The sequence below is a fragment of the Dryobates pubescens genome, chromosome 29 (genome assembly GCF_014839835.1).
Source record: "Dryobates pubescens isolate bDryPub1 chromosome 29, bDryPub1.pri, whole genome shotgun sequence".
In the NCBI taxonomy this organism is placed as follows: domain Eukaryota; kingdom Metazoa; phylum Chordata; class Aves; order Piciformes; family Picidae; genus Dryobates; species Dryobates pubescens.
Genome location: NC_071640.1, coordinates 3,746,837 through 3,772,260, shown reverse-complemented (window position 1 = coordinate 3,772,260; position 25,424 = coordinate 3,746,837). Strand labels below are relative to the sequence as shown.

The 25,424-nt window shown below is 47.7% G+C and overlaps 2 protein-coding genes across 5 annotated transcripts in view; both read right to left on the bottom strand.

The window, feature by feature from the left end:
- Positions 1 to 181: 181 nt before the first annotated feature.
- INPP5E (inositol polyphosphate-5-phosphatase E) lies at positions 182 to 11,282 on the bottom strand. Its single transcript, XM_009907452.2, has 10 exons — positions 10,339 to 11,282; positions 8,368 to 8,491; positions 6,857 to 6,954; positions 5,681 to 5,805; positions 5,414 to 5,533; positions 4,865 to 4,972; positions 3,977 to 4,138; positions 3,290 to 3,405; positions 2,254 to 2,390; positions 182 to 1,537 (listed from the first exon to the last, which is right to left on the bottom strand). The coding sequence occupies exons 1-10, from the start codon at positions 11,199 to 11,201 to the stop codon at positions 1,405 to 1,407; spliced, it is 1,986 nt and encodes a 661-aa protein (XP_009905754.1). The 5' UTR covers positions 11,202 to 11,282; the 3' UTR covers positions 182 to 1,404.
- A 3,038-nt stretch (positions 11,283 to 14,320) lies between these two features.
- SEC16A (SEC16 homolog A, endoplasmic reticulum export factor) overlaps positions 14,321 to 25,424 on the bottom strand; it is a 34,102-nt gene continuing 22,998 nt past the window's right edge. For 2 of the 4 annotated variants that reach the window (XM_054174153.1, XM_054174156.1), the window contains exons 19-32: positions 24,339 to 24,543; positions 23,905 to 24,153; positions 23,177 to 23,265; positions 21,632 to 21,679; positions 21,258 to 21,416; positions 20,971 to 21,045; positions 20,419 to 20,475; positions 19,627 to 19,762; positions 19,166 to 19,303; positions 18,411 to 18,511; positions 17,965 to 18,039; positions 17,049 to 17,108; positions 16,070 to 16,144; positions 14,321 to 15,579 (exon numbers count right to left, since the gene is read on the bottom strand). In XM_054174153.1, the coding sequence (XP_054030128.1) occupies positions 15,511 to 15,579; positions 16,070 to 16,144; positions 17,049 to 17,108; positions 17,965 to 18,039; positions 18,411 to 18,511; positions 19,166 to 19,303; positions 19,627 to 19,762; positions 20,419 to 20,475; positions 20,971 to 21,045; positions 21,258 to 21,416; positions 21,632 to 21,679; positions 23,177 to 23,265; positions 23,905 to 24,153; positions 24,339 to 24,543 (1,536 nt within the window). In that variant the 3' untranslated portion in view covers positions 14,321 to 15,510. The remainder of the gene's footprint in view (positions 15,580 to 16,069; positions 16,145 to 17,048; positions 17,109 to 17,964; positions 18,040 to 18,410; positions 18,512 to 19,165; positions 19,304 to 19,626; positions 19,763 to 20,418; positions 20,476 to 20,970; positions 21,046 to 21,257; positions 21,417 to 21,631; positions 21,680 to 23,176; positions 23,266 to 23,904; positions 24,154 to 24,338; positions 24,544 to 25,424) is intronic. The other 2 variants (XM_054174155.1, XM_054174154.1) reach the window with 2 other exon arrangements.

Below are 25,424 nucleotides of genomic sequence, written 5' to 3'. Positions count from 1 at the left end.
TGAAAAGTGCTTTGTTTCATGCAAGTGAGCCCAAAGAAATCTATCCCCATTTCCCAGCTGAAGACAAAGGGCTCAGGTCCCCCCCAGCACTTGGCACGCACCGCCCAAAGAACTCTAGTTCTGACTCCCCCTCCAAGAAGAGCTGGGTCTCATTTCAGGTATTGCATTAATTTATTTATTTCTTTTCAATTCCTTTAAAAAGAAAGGAAATCCAAGTACCTGATGGCTACAGCCAGGTCAGTGCCAGAAACGTTTGTACCGCAGAACAGAAGCTCTGTCTTGGACAGGTTGCATAGTTAGCAGCACTTCCTCAGAGTTTGCACTGTGGCTTACATACTAAGGTGATTAAAGATCCAGCCAATCTGTGCCCATGAAGAGTTTTTAAGCATTTAGCTGTACTTGACATTTTCCCAGTGCCACACTGGTCCCTGTAGTATGTTTAGCCTTAGGATGACACTACTTTAAAACCAGCAAGGTACTCACAGTTGATTGAATTGGGAAAATGAACCCCAAAGGAATTTACTATCATCAGAGGTAATGGAATTGAGCTGATGTGCTGCAGTGTCTCTGCATACTTCCCTAGTACTCACTTTGGTGAAGCATTACACAGTGGCTGGACTTGGACCATTATTCCCAGCTCCAGTGTCCTGCTGCTGAAGGCAGGTGGTATTTTTACCACCCCTGGGGAGGGTGGGTGAGTTAAGGAAGGGATTGTTTCAAACAGTCTCAGCAGCCAAATACATGGTGTGAGAGATTAACATTTACCCCCTTAGTAACAGAAGGCCTGTAAAATCATTCTTGAAAGGCAATGTTTCTACACTTCCAACATACAGTAGTACATTCACACAGAGCTCGCTGTAGACCAAGGAAAGCCCAACATGGGAGCACCATCCTTGCACAAAACTGCTGAAGGTCCCCTAGCTGGTCCCTGTTACACATTTTACACAGTACTGAACACTGGGCTACAGGTAAGGAAGGAAAAAACTCGACCCCACAACATACATAAGCAAACCAAATCAAAGAGACAGACAAAAAGGTTCACCTTTCTGCAGGCTTTGCTCAGGTCCCCAGTCATGCCAGTTCCAGAAGCTGTGTCCCCTGGGTGGAGTCACCTTAGAACCAAGAGACTGCATCTGATTGCTTCCAAAGATAGCATAGTTAAAAATAAATCCACTTACATCTGTTGGGATGGATGTCCTAAATCAGTGACTCCATTTTCTTCAGCAGAAGCACTTGAGCTACGTGGATTAGCTTATGCAGATGAATCCAGGCTGAGGTTTAAGACATTCTTCCCAAGCCACAGCAACTGCTGGAGGTTCTTAAGCAGACCAATTCCCTGCAGAGTTTGCCATGGCCTGAAATCCTCTTTTGGGGGGCACCTCCAACACAAGCAGAGTCCTCAGCTCAGGAAATGCTACAGATGCTGCTGGATCTTTGGTCCTTTTGCTCTCGCCGTTTCTGAAGCTCCCTTGTAATCCGTCTCTTTATTCCAATTAAATAGAGTTCTCTGTCAAACTGCCCTGCAGCAAGTGGAATGCTACAACACAAACACAAGCAGTGAGAGCAGGGCACAAGAACCTGCTGCTTTGCCCTGTATTCCCCAGCTAGGGCCAGAAACCTAATTTTTGACTTCTAAAGGCATTCAGATACTGCTGTGGGAGAAAATAGGTAAAACAAAGTTGCTCTTCACAGCAACAAGGGGGGGTCTTTAAGGAGGAGTTGGGGACCTGGCAGCAGGGATTTCAGGTATGAAGGGCAAGGTTTAAGCTTTCTTACTGCTCTCACCACTGAGGTGAGAGAGGTTGTGGAGTCTCCTCCTCTGGAGGCTTTTGAAACCTGGATGCATTCCTGTGTGCCTTGCTCTAGGGGATCCTGCTCTGGCAGGGGGGTTGGACTTCATCTCTGGAGGTCCCTTACAACCCCTAACATTGTCTGATTCTGTGATCTCTAGAGATCCCTTCCAACCTTTTAACTTTGATTCTGTGATCTCTAGAGATCCCTTCCAACCTCTTGATTCTATGATCTCTAGAGATCCCTTCCAACCTCTTAACTTTGATTCTGTGATCTCTAGAGCTCCCTTCCAACCTCTACCATCCTGTGATATTTTAGAGAGTATACATTGGGTAAAAACCAAACAGGCTGCAGACAGCTACGCAGGATAAACTATTTCAGGGACTGTCCTGAGAGGACAAACTGCAAGCAGGAGGACTGGAGCATGTGCAGCCAGGGAGAGTGAGAGAAGCAGGTACTCACTTGTCTCTGCCAGGCCTCACTTTGACACGGAACAGGGCGAAGACGGGCCGGTGGTCGGAGGTTTTGATGACGGGACAGGAGGAGTACTTGAGAGCCTGGATGTCATCTTTGTACCGACTGCGGTACACCACTCGGTCCTGGGGGGCAGAGAGACCAGGGAGACTGATGGAACTCCCTTTGCACACCCACCCTGGAAAGAAGCACTGCTCCACAAGAGACAAATCCATTCATTTCTCACGCTCCAGTCAGCAAAAGTCAGTGTCTAGGACAGGGATGCAGTCGTGATGAATGTGAGTCTGATCCCAGCAGTGTCCAGAGAAGGGCAACAAAGCTGGGGAGGGGTTTGAAGCACAAGCCCTGTGAGGAGAGGCTGAGGGAGCTGGGGTTGCTTAGCCTGGAGAAGAGGAAGCTCAGAGGAGACCTTATTGCTCTCTACAGCTACCTGAGGGGTGGTTGTAGCCAGGTGGGGGTTGGTCTCTTCTCCCAGGCAACCAGCACCAGAACATGAGGACACAGTCTCAAGCTGCACCAGGGGAGGTTTAGGCTGGGTGTTAGGAAGAAATTCTTCACAGAAAGAGTGATTTGCCATTGGAATGTGCTGCCCAGGGAGGTGGTGGAGTCACCATCACAGGAAGTGTTTAAAATAAGCCTGAATGAGGCACTTAGTGCCATGGTTTAGTTGATTAAATGGTGTTGGGTGATAGGTTGGACTTGATGATCTCAAAGGTCTTTTCCAACCTGGTTAATTCTGTATTCTGTGCCCAACTCTGAGTGCAGGGCAGAACACACTGGCCAGGATGTAAGGCAAGGAAAATGAGATTAGCAGCCTGTGCCAAACTCTCCCTGTCCTCACAGATCCTTTCTTCCAAACCAGTTTCACACACCCATTGCCTTTAAGCAACAAATCTCAGCATGGTGTTCTCTCACACAGACCAGCTCTGGAAGGCAGCTTTTTCTCAGAGGTGAGGACCCCCTGTGGAGGCAGCCATCAGGCTGAGCAGCCCTTAGCAGCAAGCTGCTCTAGAGCATCCCTTACCGTGTAGGAAGGAGTCCTTTGTTTGGAAGTGGTGTCGTAGCTGTCCTTTCCTATGTCAAACTTGTAAGAAGGACGGAAATGAATGTCAGCCTCTTGGAATCCTTTGAAAATAGAGCCTGCAAGGGGAGGGGAAAACAGCATGAAAACCAAATCCCTCCCTTCTAAGAACCCAGCACACTTTCTGCTTTTATTCATCACTGTTTAACTAACGCTGGCTAGAAACAACAGCCATCTACATACATGACTAGAAAAACCTGGGCTTGGGCTCCAGCAAGGCAGCAAGCTCAAGTTCTTACACACTGAGGATAAAAAGTAGTCAGTGGCTGTTCAGTTAGTGGCTTCTGAAACAAAGAACACTTGGTGCATGCACATCTCTTTCCACTGAAGCTGATGATGTTCTGCAAATGCTAGTTACATCTAAATGCCCAAGACACTGTGTAGGAATCCTGCCCAGTTTATAGAGGAGTCAGATGAAAAAGCAGGAAATTACTTGGGAGCTTACACTAACTACAGCAAAATGTCCCTTGTACAGACTCCCACTGTATTTGACAACAGCTGACTTCCTTTTGTAGGGACCTTAAGAGAAATCAGGAAAGGCCTCCAGGAAACAGGGATTTGGCTGCAATGATTTCTGTGCGTAGATATCTTTGTTCTTGGTGGCTAAGGTGAAAAGCAGCTGTCCCTCACCCCTGCTCATTTCACTAGTGAGTTGGTCATAGGCCAGTAGCTTGGACACATCTGTTCCTGGGTTCTGGTTCAAGATGGAATCCACAGTCTCCCGATCCTTGTTGAGTCGGAAGTTGAAATCACCAAACCAGAACACTTCATCAAATCGAGTTGTGACATCACCTGCAAATTGAAGCCAGAAGTGTCAGCATAAAGGTGAACAACCTGAAAAGTTCTGACAGCAAGAAAGGGACCTCAGCCTTTTCTCCCTCGAATCTCCTTTAGAGGAACATGAAAGTTTATGATGCAGCTACATGCTTATTGAAATGAAACTCACTTAATTCTTCCCAGGTAAGAGCTGTATGATGCACAGCTTACTGAAAGTGCTGCTAGGTATGTGCAAGGAACAGGCATCAATCCTTTCCTTTTTACTACCAGGAGATACTATACTTCATTGAATCCTAGAATGGCTTAGTTTGGAAGGGACCTCAAAGATCATCTACTCTCTACTAGACATGGCTGCTCAAGGTCTCATCCAGCCTGGCCTGGAACACCCCCAGGGAGGGAGCATCCAACTGCCCTGGGAAACCTATTCCAGAGTCCCACCACCCTTGTACTGTAGAATTTCCTAAGACCAGTCTAACCCTACTCCCCCTCAGCTTCAAACCATTCCCTCTTGTCCTAGTGCTAGGCACCCTTCTGAAAAGTCCCTCTCCGGCCTTCCTGTAGGATCTCTTCAGGTAATGGAAATAATCATATGAGTAATAACCATCCTCAGACAAAAGGCCTGTGGTCTCTTGTTATGCCATCTCAAATCAAGACCTTTCTTCTCTCTTCTTTAGTGTAGGCTGGAAGGCAGTGCAGAAGCTCTGCCCTTCTGGGCTCCCACACAAGCATGGTTTCACTTACTGGAACTGGACCGATAAGGGTTTGTGTCCGGAACGTTCTTGGGGAGCGTAAGGGCTTGAATGGTTTTATTGTAGTCCAGTTTCCTCTCATTCACCTTACTGTCCCCAGCTGAAAGACAGAAATCCCATCACTGCCAATGATGCATCATTTTCACTCACTTACCATTTCTACTTAGCACAGGCCATCAGACATTTTCCACATGTAAAATGCTTAACACTCCGACCCAGGAAGCAAACTGAAAACCACTGACAGGAAGTATGGCAAAGGAGATACAACTGTGCAGAGTTCATTTGGGCTTCCTAAGCACAGCTCTTTTGCAAGTTTGCTATTCAAAAATCATAGAATTGTTAGGGTTGGAAGGGACCTCCAGGATCATCTAGTTCCAACCCCCCTGCCATGGGCAGGGACCCCTCAGCTCAGCAGTCCTGAGCTTTGACTTCAGTCTGTCCTGCTCCTCTGCTCCTCAGCAGCCTTTTTTTCCCTTTGTCAAGCAACCCTCTTCCTCCTCCCTCAGTCAGGACACTTCTAACAAGGTTGTAAATGTCTCACATGTAAAGTGGGAGGTGATGAAGAGAAAGGAGGTCCCAAAAAACGTGAAGCAGATTCCCAGAGCTCCCTTGGTTTTGATCTGGGATACAATCCGAGTTGTCACCGTGGCATACTCCACTTCTGGAAAGAGAGAAAGAAGCTGCTTTTACCCCAAAGTATTTAGAGACAGCAAGCAGGGAATCAGGCAAGGGGCAGCCCTGGAGAAGAAGACAAGACAGCAGCAGCCCCTTCACCTCCCTGCCCTCCAGCTCTCACTGGGCCACACACCTGAGCAGAACCAGATGAGGTCCCTCCGGATGAAGACCGACATGTACAGCACGCCATGTGCAGCAGAGTAGAGCATGACGTAGTGAGGGCCCAGCGTCTCCTGCAGGCGGACCTCCCACTCCCTCCTGCAGGAAAGAGCAACAGCTGGACCACAAGGACAGCACGAGAGACCAGGAGAGGAAATCAGTGTGGTGAAAAGAGAGTGATCTCTCTGATAAGGAACACCAAGGAAGTGTAAGCAGAGCCTCCACTGCCACAGCAACGCTGCGGTGGAGGCTCTTCAGTTTGATGTGCAGCTCCACACGTGCCATGCAGCCAGCTCTGCATGCTGCTGAGACAGTGTGACTGCAACTCGGAGGGAAAAGCAGAGGAGGCCACAGAAATTATCTGAGGGCTGGAACCCCTCTGCTGTGAGGACAGACTGAGAAAGCTGGGGTTGCTCAGCCTGAAGAAGAGAAGGCTCCAGGGAGACCTTCTGGTGGCCTCTCAGTTACTTAAAGGGGCTGATCAGAAAGCTGGGGACAGACTTTTTAGCAGGGCCTGTTGTGACAGGACAAGGGGTGATGGTCTGAAACTAAAAGAAGGAGATTCAGACTAGAGAGAAGGAAGAGATTTTTGATGCTGAGGGTGGCCCAGGTTTCCCAGAGAGGAGTCCCATCCCTGAAACCATTGCAGGCCAGGCTGTCTGGGCCTCTGAACCACCTGCTCTGTTTGCAGATGTCCCTGCTGACTGCAGAGGGGTTGGACTAGACGACCTCTAAAGGTCCGTTCCGACCCAAACCAGTCTGTGATTCAGTGAGGCTTTAACCTGCTCCTCTGGGGTTGGTCAGTCTTGGACAGACTTGAAATTTGCAGCAATGCACCACTGATGAGCACGAGGCTGCTATGGCTCACAGCCAGCCCAGCAGACAGCTCACAGGCAGCTCAGAGAAATCAGAGCAGAGTTCTGCTATTAGCTGCCTGGACAGCAGGACCAAGTTCTCCATTTACAGACTTTTATGGCATTTTCTTCTGAACACCATCTCCCCACATGCTCATGCAATGGAATTCAACCTCATGAAGTGAGCTGTTGATTGAAAATATTAAGAGCATGATGATGACTACTTCCAGACTAATTAAACCCAAAGTAATTAGTTAACAATAAAAGAGGATGGTTCATTACATTGTTTTTGCTACCTGTCTGGACAGCCTTCCTGAACCCCAATGACATACATGTCCTGGGCATAGTCAGGATCTGTTGGTAGTAAGAAGTCATCCAGGTTTGCTGGAAGTTCCTATTATTAAAAGAAAAAAGGAAAATCAGAGTATTAGCTATGCAAAAATGTACTAGAAAAGGCCAAGAAAAGTCCAGGGGAAGCTACAAATTCCACAGCACATGCAAACAATTCAGGCTTCAACAGGCAGGCTAAGTGACAGCACTACAACTTCTCCTTCCCAGAGGCAGACTTTGACTGCTGTGGCTCCAGCAGTACCCAAGATTCCACAGGGCAGCCCCGTGACCTTTGGAATTCCCTGTGATTTTGGCCAAGCTTGTGGGGTATTTACTGAACACCCCAAGGGCTGCTTGTGTTCCTCCAAGCACAGCTTCTCAGTCACCTGCTAGAATCAGTCTGGAATCCCCAGGCTATGCAAAGATGTAGGCAGGAGGCTGTGTTCCTTTATCAGAGACAGAAACATTAAATTATCACAGAATCACCAAGGTTGGAAGAGACCTCAAAGATCATCAAGTCCAACCTGTAAGCTCAACAGCCCCAGGGCTCTCAGCCTTTCCTCCTCAGAGATTCTCCAGGCCCATCAGCATCTTTGTAGCCTCCACTGGACTCTCTCCAGTAGTTCCCTGCCTATCTTGAACTGGGGAGCCCACTGGATTCCTGAAGTATCAGCTATCTTCTTATGAAAATGAGACCTCATTGGGGCCTTCCAGTATCTGAAAGGGGCTTAAAAGAAAGCTGGGGAGGGACTTTTGAGGGTGTCAGGGAGTGATAGGACTAGGGGGGATGGGAAAAAAATAGAAATGGGGAGATTCAGATTGGATGTGAGGAAGAAGTTCTTCCCCATGAGAGTGGTGAGACACTGGAAGAGGTGGTGGAAGCCTCATCCCTAGAAGTTTTTAAGACCGAGCTGGATGTGTCTCTGAGCAACCTGATCTAGTGTGAGGTGTCCCTGCCTCTGGCAGGGGGGGTTGGAACTGGATGATCTTTGAGGTCCCTTATAGCCCTAACAGTTCTGTGATTCTGTGACTTTAAGTGCAACAGAGCATAAAGGAGATGCCACAAAAAGCCTGAGTGGCACAAGCAAGCTCACTGCTTTCATACCTAATGTCTGAGGAACCCCATTCCAATAAGGTGAACAAGCAAGAGAGAGGGCCTTCTAATTATATAAAGATGATGAACTCGAGTTGATGAAGAGCAATCATCAACAAAAATCACAGAGCACAGCAGAAGCAGCAGCACATCACACCAGCCCTTGCAGTAAAGCTGGGGGGAACTTCACCACTGGCAAAAGGCCTGGGGACACTTCTGTGCAGCAGTACATCACACCAGTCCTTGCAGTAAAGCTGGGGGGAACTTTACCACTGGCAAAAGGCCTGGGGACACTTCTGTGCAGCAGCAGCACATCACACCAGCCCTTGCAGTAAAGCTGGGGGGAACTTTAGCACTGGAACTTTACCACTTCTGTGCACATACCTTCTGACCTTGCATGTTCCAGGTGGCCACAAAAAGTCCAACAGTCCGATCAGGGAAATATCTGCTAAGTTCTTCTGCTCCCAGTAAGGCACCACTTGCCAGAAGGCTGCCTTCCAAATAGCTTCTGTGGACAGAAGAGCAGTAAAGGAGCATCTAAGGAAAGGGAGTAACAGTTGGAATGGTGACTTGTAACACTTGAGTTAATCAGGAACATACTTTTAGCTCGAGAGAATGGCAGTCAGCATTTACATGCTACATTTATATCCTGTGTGACCTGCTCCAGGTGATCCTGCTCTGGCAGGGGGGTTGCACTAGATGATGTTTCAAGGTCCCTTCCAACCCCTAACGTTCTGGGATTCTGTGATGTATTTCTCTGCTTGCCTGAAGTTCCTCATGGAGTTTCAACCCTTAAAGGTTCATGGAGCATATGCAACAGAACAGAATTCTTGTCATAAACTGATGCTGCACAGGTTCTGTGACAGGAAGACTGGAGCCACTCCAAGCCTTCAGTCTCCCCCCAGTACTCAGCACAGGCACAAAATGCAGAGATGACTTTGATGGTTGAGCATCCTGCAGCAGCTCAGTTTACTTAAAACATGAAAACAGCTCTGTCATTCCCATTGTTCTGCTCCTACAAGGATTCAAACTGACGCTCTCCCTTCAGTTCAGCTCCTCAAATTAGCTTTCGAATAAATGATTTATCGAGTCTGGAATCAGAGGATCACACTGGGAAAGGACAGATCTGCCCCAACCTCCTGCCTCTCCAGACAACACACTGTTTATAAAACCAAGGGGGACTGGCAAAAGGGCTCCAAGTTGAGTAAGCATTTCTAATCTTGCTTAAGCTCTGCAAAGAACGATGCCCCTGCGATGCCAGGAGGCACTCTGCAACACACTGCTCTGCCCAGAGGACTCCAACAGCTCCGCAGCAGGAAGTGAAAGAAAATCTCTCATGGCAAACAAGTAACAATCTGCCCTTGGGGCTGTCTTACCAGGCAGGAACTTCAATTCATCTCAGAATTATTTCCCCTGTACCAATGGCTCCCACTTTCTGGATCAAGATCAGATTTAGCCCTCAAGGTCTTGCCAGGCTGTTGTGTGTCTGAAATGTACAACCTTTAGCTGAGTACTCAGTGTCCTTTGCCTTTTAACCTGCTTCCTCACCTGCAGGGTTATCAATAATAATTGTTGCAGTGTCTGTGCCTCAGATCCCTCTAATCAATCATTTAAACAACTACAAATGAACAACCAGAGTAGGAGGTCAGGGTCACTCTAGGAGAAACTGCTGAGATCTGAGTGGAATCACACTCTTCCTCAAAAGGCTCCTGGAGAAGCTGGGGCAGACCTCCTGTGGGAGACTGAAGCAGTTCACAGAACATCATTTCATCTTGCCTGAAGCCAGACAAGAAATTCCTCCCCATGAGGGTGGTGAGGCACTGGAACACATTGCCTAGAGAGGCTGTGGAGGTTCCAAGCCTGGAAGTGTTCAAAGCCAGGTTGGATGGGGCCTGGTCCAGCAGGAGGTGTCCCTGCCCGTGGCAGAGGAGTTGGAACTAAGTTCTTTACGGTCTCTTCTGACCCAAACCATTCTGTGACTCCTGACACTAAACATTTCAATTCAAGCCCAGTGTATTTTCAGATGTAAAAGAGAATAGCTTTCCCAACTCCTTAGCATGTACAGCTAACACTTCCTCATTTTCACACCACATTACTTCAATATTATGAGCAAGCTGACAACTAATCAAGCTTCCACTTACGCAAACCAATGCCCAGCTGAAAGGGAGCAAATAGAGAGTACCTGCACTAATCTTCTCCACCTTCACAGTTTCCAGTCTCCATGGAGGTTAACAACACAGACCAACTCCTGTGCTTTACTGGCAGCTCCCATTCTCAGCCCAGCAGGATCCTGCAGAGCAGCTGGCTCCCTGCTAACACACCCCAGACTTTGCCACAGGAAGCTGAGGGACATACCTGCTTCTGACATCCTTGGAGCGAATGGGAGTGAGGAGGCTAAAGGTCGATTTCATGGAGTCTGTGGAGCAGCTGTCGCAGACCATGCCGTTGCCATGCAGCCTGGTATCGCTCAGGCTGCTGCTCACCCTCCCAAACTTGTGCTGAGAATAATGCTGGTAATCCACACAATCTGAGTCAATCCTATTAGCCGTCCTCAGCGTGTGAGAGGCCACGTTGAGCTCCAGGGGTGGCAGAGGTCGAGCTGGCAGTATTTGGGCCAGCCGCGGCTTGCCGCCTGCGAACGCCTTTCCCCGCAGAAGGCCACCAAAGGCACTGGAGAGCTCAGAAGCTCGTTTCCCCAGCTCAGAGCCACCTGCTCCCCTGCTCTTGCCCGTGGGACTGGCTTCCGAGGCATCCGCCGAGCCGCTGTGCAAGGAATTCTGCTGGCAGCACTGCTGCCAGGGGCTCGCCCTGCCCCTGACGGGAGGGCTGAGGGATGCTTCCTGCAGAGAGCCATTGGAGGAACTCGTCTCGTTGGGATCAGTCAGGCTCTCCTGGCTGGTTCTGAAGCGCCTCCACCTCCTCCAGCTCTTCTCATCCAAAGAGGCCGCGCGCTCCAGCCGGGGTTTCCGAGGAGGCCTTGGAGTGATGGATTTAATTTTCATATTAGCTTTGAGTTCACCTGGTAGAAGCTTTAAGGCTTCATTTAAAGAGGTGCCTACCCTTGGAGGATCTTCAAAGGTAAGCAGCCCATTGCCCCCAGCCTCCTTCTTAACTGCTTTACCAGCTTTCTTAGCATGCAGGTCCTGGACTGCTCCACCCTCCATGCTCCGAGTAACGCAGGTCCCCGAGTGCAGGGGAAACCCATTTGGAGTCGTCATTTTCCTCTGGGTACCAGCTATGGACACTGCTCCATAGAAGTTCCTCACAGCATAGCTTCCTTCCTTTGCTTACCCTGTAGGTTCACAGGGCTTCAACCAAGCCAGAAGGACATGGAAACTGAAGACAGCTCAGTCTTTGGTTGAGGATGAAGAGCAGGTGTATGTGTGGGCAGATGCATTGTCTGCAGAATTTTGAGAGGGAGAAGCCCTGGATTTCCCCAAGAGAAACATGTGAAAAGTTATTGAGCTGCAAACTCTGCTCCTTACTCAGAAAGCAAGCTCCTCACAGGACCTCTCTCTAACACAAATCAAACCTTAATGTGACCTTGTTAAAAAACCAACATTGTCCTCCTTTTTCTTTCCCAGGAGCAGAGCTGTGGCTTGACCTCCTTGCTGCTGTCAGCATCACAGCTGTGTACAGACATCTTTAAAACAAGGTTGTGTACTCTGTCAGCATAAAAGGAGATTAAAACTGCACATAAATCACAGCTTGTTCTCCTTGCTGTGCACTGAGTCACAACCTCCAGTCTGCCCACAGCATTCAGTGCCAGAGGCCAGGAAATTTCCAGTGGTCTCAGCTTCTCCCCCGATCCCACAGCAGGGTGATTGCTTCCACCTCTTCCTGTCCAGCACCAGCCACTGCTGCTGAAACTGAGGGAGTATCAGAGGACTAGTTTTAGGGATACAGAATCTGGCTTCACGGCAAACTCCAGTCTGGAGAAGCATCTCATTACACTGCAGTTATTGCAAGCCAAACTTCCCACACTGTACAGCTCCATACTGGAAGCACCAAATCCCGTTAAAGCACAGTGGAACGCTGATTCTGCACCCGAGGGGAAGCCGCCCGTGTTCTGACCGGACAGGAGGGATGGCTTCCGCAGCCCCTCACACCTCCGTGTCTCAGCGGACAGGGATGGCTTCCGCAGCCCCTCACACCTCCGTGTCTCAGCGGACAGGGATGGCTTCCGCAGCCCCTCACACCTCCGTGTCTCAGCGGACAGGGATGGCTTCTGCAGCCCCTCACACCTCCGTGTCTCAGCGGACAGCGATGGCTTCCACAGCCCCTCACACCTCCGTGTCTCAGCGGACAGGGATGGCTTCCGCAGCCCCTCACACCTCCGTGTCTCAGCGGACAGGGATGGCTTCCGCAGCCCCTCACACCTCCGTGTCTCAGCGGACAGGGATGGCTTCCACAGCCCCTCACACCTCCGTGTCTCAGCGGACAGGGATGGCTTCCACAGCCCCTCACACCTCCGTGTCTCAGCGGACAGGGATGGCTTCCACAGCCCCTCACACCTCCGTGTCTCAGCGGACAGGGATGGCTTCCGCAGCCCCTCACACCTCCGTGTCTCAGCGGACAGGGATGGCTTCCGCAGCCCCTCACACCGGCCCTCCTCGCCACCACGACCCTAACAGCGGCCGCGCCAGCTCCAGACAACGACCACCGACCCGGGCAGGCCCCGCCGCCACCCGCCACGCTCGGCACTGACCTCCCGGCCCGCGGGGCTCGCTGCCGCCCGGCGAAGGCTGGCTCCGCTGCGCTGGCCTCGGCAGCGCTTCACCCGCTGCTGCGGGCAGGACCCCACCGGCTCCAGCCACCTTCGTCCCCACGAGACCTCCTCGGACGCAGACCCGGCAGCCGGCCCGGCCCGGCGGGCGGTAGAGGCCGCTTCAGCCCCGGCCCCGCTGTGCGGCCCTGGGTCGGCGCGGCCCGTGGCAACGGCGGGCGACAGACGCTGGGCCCACCCTGCAGGCGGCGGGCAGCGGCCCCTGGCGGCTGGAGGACCGCGCCCGTCACCACCCAGGGATGGTTAAGGCGGCACTTGAACGAGCGGTATAAAACATTTCACCCTTCAAATTGCTGACGTTAAGTGTACAGCTTAAAGTGCGAGCGTTCCAGTGAAGGTACCCAGCATGAAGATCATAATATCACGAAGAAATTGAGAGCAGGCCTGCAGAAAAGGCCTAGAAGGTGGAAGCACATGAGCCAGAAACATGCACTTGGAGCCCAGAAGGCAACTCACATCTTGGGCTACAGCAAGAAGCAGCAGGGCCAGCAGGTCGAGAGGAGGTTCTGCCCCTCTGTTCCAGTTTGAAACTGGAGCAGGGTAGATTGAGCTTGGACAGAAAGAAGTTACTCTCAAGTGGTAAAATACTGGGACTGTTGAGCCTGGAGAAGAGCAGCCCGAGAAGGGAATCTTTTCAATGCTCAGCAAGAGGTTAAGGGGGGGGGGGGGGGGCAAGAGGATGGGGCCAGACTCTTCTCACCAAAACCACTACACTAGAACACAGCAGGTTTCACTCAAAAACTGCTTTACTGTGAGCAGGACACTCAGGAGAGGTTGTGGAATCTCCCTTTCTAGAGACTTTCCGAACCCACCTGGACTTCATGATCCTGGTCAACCTACCCTAGGCTAACCTGCTTTGGCAGAGCAGTGGGACTAGATAACCTCCAGAGGTCCACTCCAACATCACGCCAGATCCAGAACAGAACACCCCTGGTGCGAGCCATCACTCTCCATCTCCCTTCCTTTAAATGGATTCCTTCCAAAGGCAGAGGAGAAGTCCCTCCAAGCCACTCCACTAAAGCAATAACCACAAGAAGTAGCAAAATGTGAAAGTGCTCCAGAGCGCAAAATATTTTATTTAAGAATTTACAGTGTCAAATCTTACACTTAGGAAAGATAGCAGCTCCCAGCTCAAAGGAAGCCTTCTTCAAATTAAGTTGTTTGGCAGTCTCTACTGAAAGGAGAAAATAATCAGCAGCCTGGCTGGACGAGAGGAAAGCCCAAGTGTCTGACTGGGTTTGAAATATAGAAAAGTAAACCACATCGACCGCTGCTGACCACCTCTGGAATCAAGTGTGGACCATTATGCAAAGGTTTCTAATCCCTCCCCTCCAACCCTCCCCCCAGCCCAGCATTTTTCCTTCAGCTACATACAAACCTTTCAGGACGTACGTAAGGCTCTCAAGATCTCAGAAAGGTGGCATTATCCAGGACAAAAAAAAACCACCCCCAAACCCCCCCCCCCCAAAACAATCAGGGACCCACAGTGGCAATTTCACATTCACGTTATTTCTACTCCCCGGGCAGAAAATTCAAGTAGTGAAAAAAAAAAAAGAACAAACAACAAATCAAGAGAGTTTTGGTGGCAAGTTCTAAATAAAACCTGGCCTAATGATTCAATAAATTATTTTTAAAAGGTTTATTTCTCTCTCTCTCTCTCTCTCTCTTTGCAGGTAATTCAGATCCTTCAGTGAACAGGCAACGCTGCTCAGCATGGTTTTCAACATTTCCTACGTTAAGCCTAAAGAGATCTTTTTCTTTGAAGTCCGTCGGGAGAGGTCTAAATCTGTCTACTTTTAGCATGTCTGAAATTCAGCTGTTAGCTACTTAAGACCTTGGTTATTTCAGCAATGGAAATTCAAGAAGAGAGAGCATTATGCTGATTCTGGCACTCAACAGGAAGGAAAACAAAAGAGAACAACTTCCAAGCTGTTATCACCTTAGCTGTACAGTGCCAGCAGTTTGAGAGAAAGCAAGGAACCGTATTGCACTTAAAAGAACACTCACTCATCAAATAGTACAGCATTGGCTATGATACAGGAGCTTCTGCCAGACTATACAGTTTGCTTTACAAGTAGTCTAAACCACAAACTACATACAGACTAGGAAAGATCCAATCAAGTTAGTATTAGATTACAGTCACAGTTTTCATTTGATATAGGTCAATTTATTTGGATGAGCTGTGGCTCCCTCCCTCCCCTTCAGGGAGCAAACCAACGCCAGGCCATCTCCCAGAGGAACATCTCTCATTCCAGTCCTGCTTGCTAAGCATCACAATTGTGCATGGTCCTCTTAAGGCCACAGAGTGTTATGTTACAATGTGGACTTGTTGTTTTTTTTCCCCTGCCCCCACTGGGAGGGGAGCAGCCTTTAGAAATCCCCTGAAACTGTCTCTTTCAAGGTCTCCCTAAAAGGTTTAAAATAAACATCAGGAATAAATTGCCAATGCAATTTACACAGAGTTCTTGTAACAGACAGCAACTATCTCCTCCCTCCCATCTATGCTTTACCACAGCAGAGCTATTGCTAGCCAGGGCTTTTTTAAACAGGAAAAATTACCTAGATTTCATGTTTGGTAATGATTTGAGTAGATGAGGTGCAGGCAGGGAGACCCATGGGAAAACAAAATAAATCACCCATCATTAAATTTCTGTTATGTCAACTGCAGTACTGATACCACATCCTGTAAGATTGAACAGCTCTTTGTATCCTCAGAATTCCAAGTACAAAGTCCTTGCATTCTACTTCAATGTAGGGTACTTCCTCTGTCCAATTCTTCCCAATCTTGAACTTCCAGTGACTGCAGGAGACTGGAAAAGAAGAACAGAGATTAAAAAGATCATCACAGAATGCCAGAATCCATCACAGAATGCCAGGTTGGAAGGAACCTGAAGGATCATCTGGTCCAACCTTTCCAGGGGCTAGTGTAGTTTAAATGAACTTGCCCAGCACCCTGTCAAACTGAGTCTTCAAACTGTCCAGTGCAGGGGAATCCACTGCTTCCCTTGTGAGATTCTTCTAATGTTTAACTGTTCCCATGGTGAAAAACAATGTCTTCTGAAGTCCAATCAGAACCTCCCCAGCAATAACTTGTACCTCACTTCTGTGTAAGTGTCCCACTGGGGGCAAGACAAAAGTTGGCAACAAAGTTTTGAACCTAAAGCTGTTAGCCAGGTGCTAGCCAGGTCTCTGTATACATCTAACAGCCTACATGCAACAGCCCAGACTGAGGTAATAAAACATAAAGCCCTAGGTTTGCTCAACAGCTTTGCTCAAAGTCAAGACAAGGCCTTCACTCACTTGTGCAAATTGCGAGGGATTGTAGAACGGTACTGCTCCTGCTGCAGGTCCCCCCGAGGGTGGCACAGCGGCAGGCTGGAAAGTAGAACACACTTCAGTTAGCAGCTGCAGAGCTCCACTGCCTCTCAGAAGCGGTGTGCTTAGTCACACAGAGCCAAAGATTCACAGGAACAATGCCAACAATATGGACAGCGCAGCATATTGTAACGACTGCAAGAGGTGCTGGCATGGTTTGCATCCACATCTTTCAGAGTACTGTTCAATGTAGGAACTGGCAAAACAAAGGCACATGCACCAACTGGAAACAGCTCTGAAAATCCAAAGCATGCAAAACCAAAACAAGACACCAGTGTGGCTTCACTGAATTAGTACCTTCTGCTCTTGTTAGTAGACCTTAGGACTTGCCCCCAGCTAAACATTCTACATCTCGACTAAGAAATACCAGAAAGTTTGTGTCACCCTGTTAGGGTGATCCCCCAGTAGTGGAACATACAGCAGAGATGAAGCATTCCTTTAATTCCTACAGGGGCTTTTGCAGATGAAACAGGCTGTGGCATCACTGATTTGAGACTGGCAGCAGTAGAAGGACAAAGTTTTGCTTGCGAGAGGCTTTTATTTTTATAGGAGTTTGTTTGGTTTCTGATCGTTTAAAGTTAAATGACTTTGGTATCCCAGGAAAGAGGTGATCAAAATTATTAAGTGAATCTCTTAGGAACATGAACATAAAGGAAAAGCATGCCTGGATTACATGCACTTTGATAAACAAAAGAACTCTGAAGTCCCTGTTCGAGTGTTAAAAGGAACACTACATCATGAGTTACTGATGATGTTACTTCTGTGGCATGAGAAGAGGGGCAGGGGGGGAAAGAATGACTGAAGGTAGCATTAGTAAGTATTTGAGCAGATGCAAAATAAAGAAAGGGGGGGGGGGGAAAGGTAAATCAAGTGAAGAGAAATGAGAATGGCCAGCCACATGTACCTGATTAAAATGCTGGCTGACTTCACGTGATAATGAACTCATTGAACTAGAGCGCGAAAGCTACAAAACAGCAAGAACACACAAATACAACAACAACAAAAAAAAAAGAACACAAATAAAAAGAAGTCGTCATGCATGTCACTGCCCCAAGCTTCCAGTCCTTTCATTTTCATTTGCAAAGTTTCACTGCCAAAGGTTAAACCAATTTCAAGTTAACAAAAACAAACACCACACAAAAACCAAGCTAAACCAAACGTCCGGCCGGAAGTTAGTTCAAATCAAAAGGGCTTCTTAAAAAGCACGGAAATTATGGAGGTATAGAAAACATTTAGTAGGAACAGAGGTCATGTTACTCTGCCTGGCACGTAGCAATCTGCACTCCTTGCTGTGTCTTGCACATTAGTGACATTATATGCATGCATGGAGGCAAGAACAGATCCTTGAATTGCTCCTGATACTGGACGCTGAAAAAGGCTTGTAGAAATCTGCTTATACAGGAAAAGGAGATCACACCACAGGGTGTAGCTCGCTGAGGCTGAGCTCCTTGGACAGACTGGAGAGGTCTTTCCAGAGTAGAATAGAATTAACCAGGTTGGAAATCATTGAGATCATCAAGTCCAACCTATCATCCAACACTATCTAATCAACTCAACCAAACGCCCCATCCAGCCTCTTCCTAAACACCTCCAGGGATGGGGACTCCACCACCTCCCTGGGCAGCACATCCCAATGGCCAATCACTCTTTCTAGAAAGAGCTTCTTCCTAACATCCAGCCATATGGTTGCATCTTGGCTACTCAGCAGCATCTGAACCAGCTACTTCTTGTTTGAGATGGCCCATGTTAAGTCCACTATAAACTGACAGTTTAAATACGCTGCAAGTGTCATCAGTTAACCACTTTGTATCAAGCCTTACCTCGCCTGACTGGGAGCCATCGGGGTTAGCCACGGGAAGGCCAGATCCAGGAGGAAGGATTGCAGGGTTTAAATACTAAAGAAAAAAAACAAGGCACTTCTGTTTAGCTTAGTTATGATGCTACTTTGTATTTCTGCTAGACTGATGCAAATGAAACAAAACAGCACGATACATGGAGCCGGGTGAAACATGAAATGGGTGGTGACTCCTGTGCCCTTGCTCTCTTCCCTGACAGACTGCACCCAAAGAACCTGCAGCTGTCAAAACTAGACAACAACTTTCCATGGGCTTCCCATTGTTTCACCTGCATTTGCCTTCTTTAACTACAATGTCATACACCAACATGCCTTGTAGGTACAGTGGCTGTGGAAATCCTCTTTGGAATCATGAGTGGGTTTACAGTTCCAATTTCTGATTCAAAATACAAGCCACTTTTCCTAACCCACCTCTGGTTCAACAGCTGCAGCAGGGTCTGTGTTGGGTTGATTTGCAGCTGGTGTGTGCTCTGCTGCACCACTGCCTTCCAGTGGCTGGGATTCCCCTGGAACTACAAAGGAAATGGGATTTAGTCAAAACCATGCCATGCCAGGGTGTTTGATTCTAAAGAACAAGAAGCAGAGACATCAGCAGAATACTGAACTTCTCCCAAGAAAAAGGTAATTTGAAGAGGGCAGTGTCCTTGTCTCATGATGTCCCAGTCTTCCTACCAGTGAGAGATGCATATGGATATATAGATGCATAGAGGTAACTTTGGTGCAACACAGCATGTAGTGAAAGCAAACAAAGGAGAGAGATGGGAAGGAAGTGTGCAGGTAAGACCTAGCCCCTTCTTTTGCAAACAGCAATCCTGGGACTAGGTACAGATGTCAGAAGTGAGCATGAGGTACTGAGCAGCACAGGAATACACTGCAGTTCACATTCTGCTATTTGGAAAGCCTAGCCACTCTGCAATGGGGAGAGAAAAGGCCTCAAATCCCACACCAAATCCCTTTGTTGGCAGCATGCAGAGCTGGGCTTTACAAACTCATTTGTTTTATTGCACTTCCCAGGCTGATTCTACTTCGAAATCAAACTGTAGTTAATGAGATTGAGCATTATAAAATGGCCACTGGAGGCTACATAACACAACACATCCAGTGTCAAAAGCGATTCAGATAACCACACAACCTCCTCCTCATGTCCTTACTCATTCATGACACACCTGAGTTTGGAACAAACACATTTGCAGGAACTGGCATTGGTGCCAAGGGGGCAAACAGGTCTGTCGGTGCAGGGAGAGCACCACTTGACTTGGTTCCACCTGGATTCAGGACATCCACGTAACGGGCTCTGCTTCCAGCTGAAAGAGGAAAAGCCAGGCATTAGAGAAGTGAGCCTCATCTCCATGTCTGTTTTAACAGTTTGCTGATTAAAACCAGCACCAGAAAATAATGCTGTAGGGATACCACCAATAATAGCCAAGTCACAACACACTTGTGACAGCGATCACGGTTCAGAAAGCTAGGCACAAGCAGAGCCAGCAGTAGACACAAGATCCATGATAACACTGAGCCTCCAGCGGCTCCCAGACAACTCCAGAGAAGCCAAGACTTCCACCTTCACATTTTATGCAATAGAAAATTTGAAGTGTTCCATGCTTCAAGCACCTATGTCACCTCTTACCTGCTCTTCTAGAGAAGATGTTGACAGGGGCACCAGGTGGGCCTCCTGGTCCACCTCCAGGTCCACCTCCAGGTCCAGGTGGAGCAGTCTGAGGAACTTTGGGAAATCCTGTTGGAGGTGGTGGTGGAGGCTTACTCTGCAAGAAGATCAAAATAACATCCAACCACATCACTGACCAAGATTTTTAAACCAAGTATCCATCTGACTTCTCCTTGCCTTTTCCAGAGCACTCAAAACTGGGCATACAGACCTACCTTACCTTCCCCCTGGTAACTAATGTCAGGACATTTCTACAAGCCAACCACACTCACTCTGAAAGAAAACATTTGTGGCAGTGGTTCTTATGTTGAAACAGATCCTTGATTGAGAAGGATGGACAGGATGAGTGACTTGCCTTGCTATACAATGCATTGTCCTTTCAAAACTATAGACTCTTCCTACCTTCCCCCTCTCCCCCCCCCCCATCTTCTGCTTGCAACAACTCAATTAATAATCAATTATCTAGATGATAGCAACCTTTATGAAGAGATACACTGAACTAAGTTCAAAGCAAACTCCCTTGTAAATTCAGCTGCAGGTGCTGGATCCACACCAGCAGCTACAGATAAAAATGGCTCCATAAAGATGCAGGCTGGGAACATGCAACTTGTTTATTAGCTTCAAAATGCTGCTCACTTTAATCCAAACTGAGCAAAAGGGCAGCTCTGCAGAGCCAGTAACAGATTAAAGACAACTGTTTGCTAGCACAGATTTTAGCTTTGCACTTGGAGAAAGGAGCACTCAGATTTTTACCTCTTCTTCTGGTTCATCCAGGTTAACCCAGCGTTGCTTCTGTTCATCCCAAACAATCTACAAGAACATGACAGTCAAAGACCAGGAGCTCAAAGTTGTTAAGACCAAAAAGAAATAGTTCTAACTTGTTTTTACAAGTCAGAGTTGAAATAAGCATAATCTTTAAAGCTTTACTTATTTCTCTGCTTGTCAAAACAATATTCATTTGCCATCCAGGGAAACCTTTTCATAGAATCATAGAATTGTCAGGGTTGGAAGGGACCTCAAGGATCAGCCAGTTCCAAGCCCCCTGCCATGGGCAGGGATACCTCACACTACAGCAGGTTGCTCAGAACCACATCCAGCCTGGCCTTAAAAACATCCAGGGATGAGGCTTCCACCACCTCCCTGGGTAACCTGTGCCAGTGTCTCACCACCCCCATGAGGAAGAACTTCTTCCTAACTTCTAATCTGAATCTACTCATTTCTAGTTGTGCTCCATTCCCCCCAGTCCTATCACTACCCAAAGCAAATAAAATGATATATAAAGATTTTTGTGACTTGGGGCCTTACTGATTTGTTCTTGTCATCTGGAAGGTGAGCTTCATTCTTCTTCCCCATCAACCAGCGAAGCCAGTTTGCACCAGTCTGAAAAGACATTCATCTGTTCAGTTAATTCTCTCACCACTGTCTTTACAGGCAGGTAAAAAGAAACATTCATGCAACAATTCATTTTCTCTTAGAGACCCCAACTCTGAGCCCAAAGTTGCACCCACCAGACTGAGACAGTTTAGTCAGGCCCTCTCAAATGGATACCTGGGCCACATGCACCCTACAGACACCTTTCTTAGAAATGTTACCTTCCTAGGTGCTGCTTCCTTTTTAGCTTCTTTTTTATTCTCTTTCCCTGCAGGAACAGAGGGAGGAGGAGAGGGCTGCTTTGCTGCAGAGTTGGATCTCTCCCGTCCCACAGAATGAGCAGAGGACTCTGAAGTTGTCCTGGACCTTTGCCCATAGCCCTAGATTACAAACACACAGGAAAGCATGAAGCTGTTACTGCTGGAGTGATGGATTTACCTTTCACCTTGCTAAACAAGTTCCTTCATTGCAAAGTTAGTAATAGGAAGAGATACAAAAGCATTTAAAAAGGGGAAAAAAAAACAACCCCAAAGAAAACCAACCATAAATAAAGAATAAAGATTTAGTGAATGAAAGAAGCCTGCTCATGGCATACCATAGGTGCTGAAGACTGAGATGCAGATCTGGATCTTCGTCCTGGTGCCTGGTTAGATATAAAGCCAGGACATGCATCATAAGCAAGCAGCTAAATATTTGCACAACATTCACCTTTATCAAGAATCCCCACACAATTCAAGATACCCAAACTGGTTATTTGGGTCCTTGCACCTCCTGTGGCATGGAGGAGGTACAGAAAAAGAGTTGGAGCCTGGCCAAGTACTTGCACTATGATGGAACTGGTCCATTAAAAGAGTTACATCAGGACACTGCTGCGCAGGTTAACCAGCCCACAAGAGGAAAGAGAAATATGCTACATCAAGGGAGTGGTTGCTGCATTTTCTTTTCCCCTCCAGCATCAAGTTGTTCTTCTAATGTTCATAAAGCAACCCTAGCATAAAATAATAACACAAAAAATCCAATCCCTGTTTCTTCTGTAAGTAAGATCAAGTCCAACTTGTCACCCAACACCTCATGACTACTAAACCATAGCTTCAAGTGCCATGGCCATTTTTTTACACCTCCAGGGAGGGTGACTCCACCACCTCCCTGGGCAGCACATTCCAATGGCTAACAACTCTCTCTGGGAAGAGCTTTCTCCTCACCTCCAGCCTAAACTTCCCCTGGCACAGCTTGAGACTGTGTCCTCTTGTTCTGGTGCTGGTTGCCTGGGAGACGAGACCAACCCCCTCCTGGCTACAACCTCCCTTCAGGTAGTTGTAGAGAGCAACAAGGTCTCTCCTGCACCTCCTCTTCTTCAGGCATTAGGGGGTGGGTGACAGGTTGGACTTGATGGTCTTTGAAGTCTTTTCCAACCTTATTGATTCTATGAATTTCTAGTTCACAAGTCTCCATATCCTTTATCAGTTGCCAAATGTATCCCTGTTAAAAATGTTTGTATCACAGAACCAGAGAATGCTTTAGGTTAGAAGAGACCTTTAAAGGTCATCTAGTCCAACCCTTCTTCAGTGAGCAAGGACATCTTCAACTAGATCAGGCTGATGAATCCTTTCAAACAATTGTCACTTCAGGAGACTAACTTCCAAGGAGATACCAACTTCAGTGCCATTTAAACAGTGAAAACACTAGATAGTCTAAAAAGGAAGTTGGGATTTTGATAAACACCTTCCACACTTCCACTCCTGAGCAAGCAGAAGTCAACTCTGTGCTTTTAAACCTCAGTCACACAGCTGCTCTTTAGGGCCTTGCTTGCCTCATTTGCTGATGCACTCTCTAAGTTCTTCTGGCTATGAAGAATCAGTCTGCAATGTGGGAGAGGAAGGCAGGGCAGAGAAAGAAATTGAATGTTCTCAGACAGCAGCCTGATATTCCCCTCTCCCCCTTTCCAAGAAAAATCATTCCTTTTAAAGAAAATGATGGATAAAATTCTCCTCTTAGTTTGTCATTATTTATTCTATTGAAGGCAAAAGGAAAACTAAGCTTCAAGTCTCACTGAAGAGCAAGAGAGAGCCCAAATACATTCTTGTGTTTGCAAAGAGGTGCAATGCAGATGACAGCTAAAGAATGTGTGAAATAGAGGTACCATGCTAGCCATCCTGCCATAGAAATCCTCCTCTCGCTGCTCAGGGAAAGAGCCTTGTGATGGAGACTCCAGGGCCATCCTCTGCATTCCTTCAAAACCAAATTACATCATGTTAGGAGACACATAACAACCAAAAGAGCCTCAAAAAAAGCCCCTAAACCCCCAGTTTTAAGGCAAAACTTTCCCTAGTTCTGAATTTTGTGCTAGAAAGAGGCTTTTAAAGAATGGCAACCACAGCTGCTTTGATTTTACTTCTCTCCTGCATGGCTGTGATGTTTGCTCCAAATGCAGGTCAGAGCAGGATGAGGGATGCAACCACCCTCAGAATTTAAGGCTTTTCACACCTCTAAACCAGCTTCTGCCCACCCTCACACGTGGCAGGGTCTGCTGTCACAGAATTAAACTTAAGCAGAACCCTAGAAGCTGGTGCCCAGAGGCTCCAGTCACAACCCTTGCAACCTCGACTTCCGATCCCAGTGCACTCAGTGATGATCTGTTTAGGGTCTCAACCATCATCTGCTGAGGCTGACCTCATTCTTAAACTAAGGCAAACAAGCACAATGACCTCTGTAACTTTCCCCAGATGTTTCTGTACCATCACATGGTGGCTTTATGTTTTACTACTCAAACTTTGACTTATTCTCTAAGTACTGCTGTATTTTGTATTACTCCCCAAAATACTTCATCCCCCTTGTAAGGGCAGAAAGCTGTTTACTGAGAACCCTGACCTGTTTCCATGTTTGGCTGATCTTCTGACCGTGGCTCAGTTTCTTGTGGTGGCCCTCCTGGTGGCAGTGCTGATCCTAAATACAGTGGTGGTGGTTCAGCACCATAGGTATTTGAAAATCCTGGAGGTGTAAAGCCAGGTCCTGGACCGATAGGTTGAGGAGCCACAGGGTAGAAAGGGACACTTCGGACAGCTTCCTGGTCACCAGGAGGAATCATAGCAGCTGATCCATCAAGGACAGCCTGAGATACTGCAGCACAGAAAGAAAGTTAAGAGCCATGACTCAAACATTCCAGTCTGTGAACATTTTACCTCATAAAATGACAGGATGCAGAAATGAAGTCTCCCTGTTTCTACCACCCTCTTAAGCGGCTTCTTATACCAGCAAGCTGCAAGGTTCATTTTCTGCCAGGAAGAAGGTTTTGAAACACTAACCTGAAGGCATCAGCTGCACACCTTGCATCTGTTGAGCCATGCTGGGCAATATGGATGCTAGCAATGCATTTTCAGCACCTGGAGCCATGTCACGACCAGCTCCCGCTCCGTCACATTGGCTGCCATGGTCCAGTTCAGAGCTTGGTGTACTACATGCATATGGTGTTGGGGTGGATCTGTCTGTGTTATAAGCTATTGTACCCTCCTGCACAAGAAAGCGAGATCTCACAAACTGTACAAGACACTGAGCTCATAACCAAGGCAACAGACAGCAAAGGAAGTTTTAAGAGGGAGAACAGCACCCAAGTTTTAGCCAGAAATGAGTTGTTAGCCATCTGCAGGCCAAGTTTGGCCAAAATATTTGTTTTGTTTGGGGTTTTTTTGGTTTGGTTTCTGGTGGCTTGTGTGTGTGTGTTTTTGTTGTTGCTGTTGTGGAAGCTTATTTAACTACCTCAGGATTCAAGTTTCTAACGGATCTCTTTAAACAAATGGTAATTGTTTCCACAGTTCCAGTGCAGCTACACTAATTCACACAGAACTCTGACAAGCAGATCACAGAATACATTAAGTTGGAAGGGACCCTCAAAGGTTATCTTGTCCAAGCCCCCTGCAGTGAGCTGGGACACCTCCAACAAGATCAGGCTGCTCAGGGCCCCATCAAGTTGATCTCAGCTTACAGCAGGAGTTAGAATAGAATTAACCAGGTTGGAAAAGACCTTTGAGATCGAGTCCAACCTACCATCCAACACTATCTAATCAAGTAAACCATGGCACCAAGCACCCCATCCAGTCTCTTCCTAAACACCTCCAGGGATGGTGGCTCCACCACCTCCCTGGGCAGCACATTCCAATGGCCAATCACTCTATGAAGAACTTAGTCCTAACATCCAGCCTAAACCTCCCCTGGCACAGCTTGAGACTGTGTCCTCTTGTTCTGGAGCTGCTTGCCTGGAAGTTACTGCAACATAATGAGCCCTGCAATTCTCCTTGCATCACAGCACTAAGAGAAATCTGTCTCATAACATACAGCACCTCTGGACTATCAGGGCACTAAAGTGTGGCAAATCCAGAGTTTAAACCACACCA

Bases quoted from the DNA above. Each gene is read 5' to 3' on its own strand.
- INPP5E (XM_009907452.2), bottom strand. From the start codon at position 11,201: ATGACGACTCCAAATGGGTTTCCCCTGCACTCGGGGACCTGCGTTACT. The intron at 6,955-8,367 runs GTATGTGCACAG...TTTTAATAATAG, and splicing joins GGAACATGCAAGGTCAGAAG to GAACTTCCAGCAAACCTGGA. The intron at 1,538-2,253 runs GTGAGTACCTGC...TTTGTGTTGTAG, and splicing joins GTGAGGCCTGGCAGAGACAA to CATTCCACTTGCTGCAGGGC.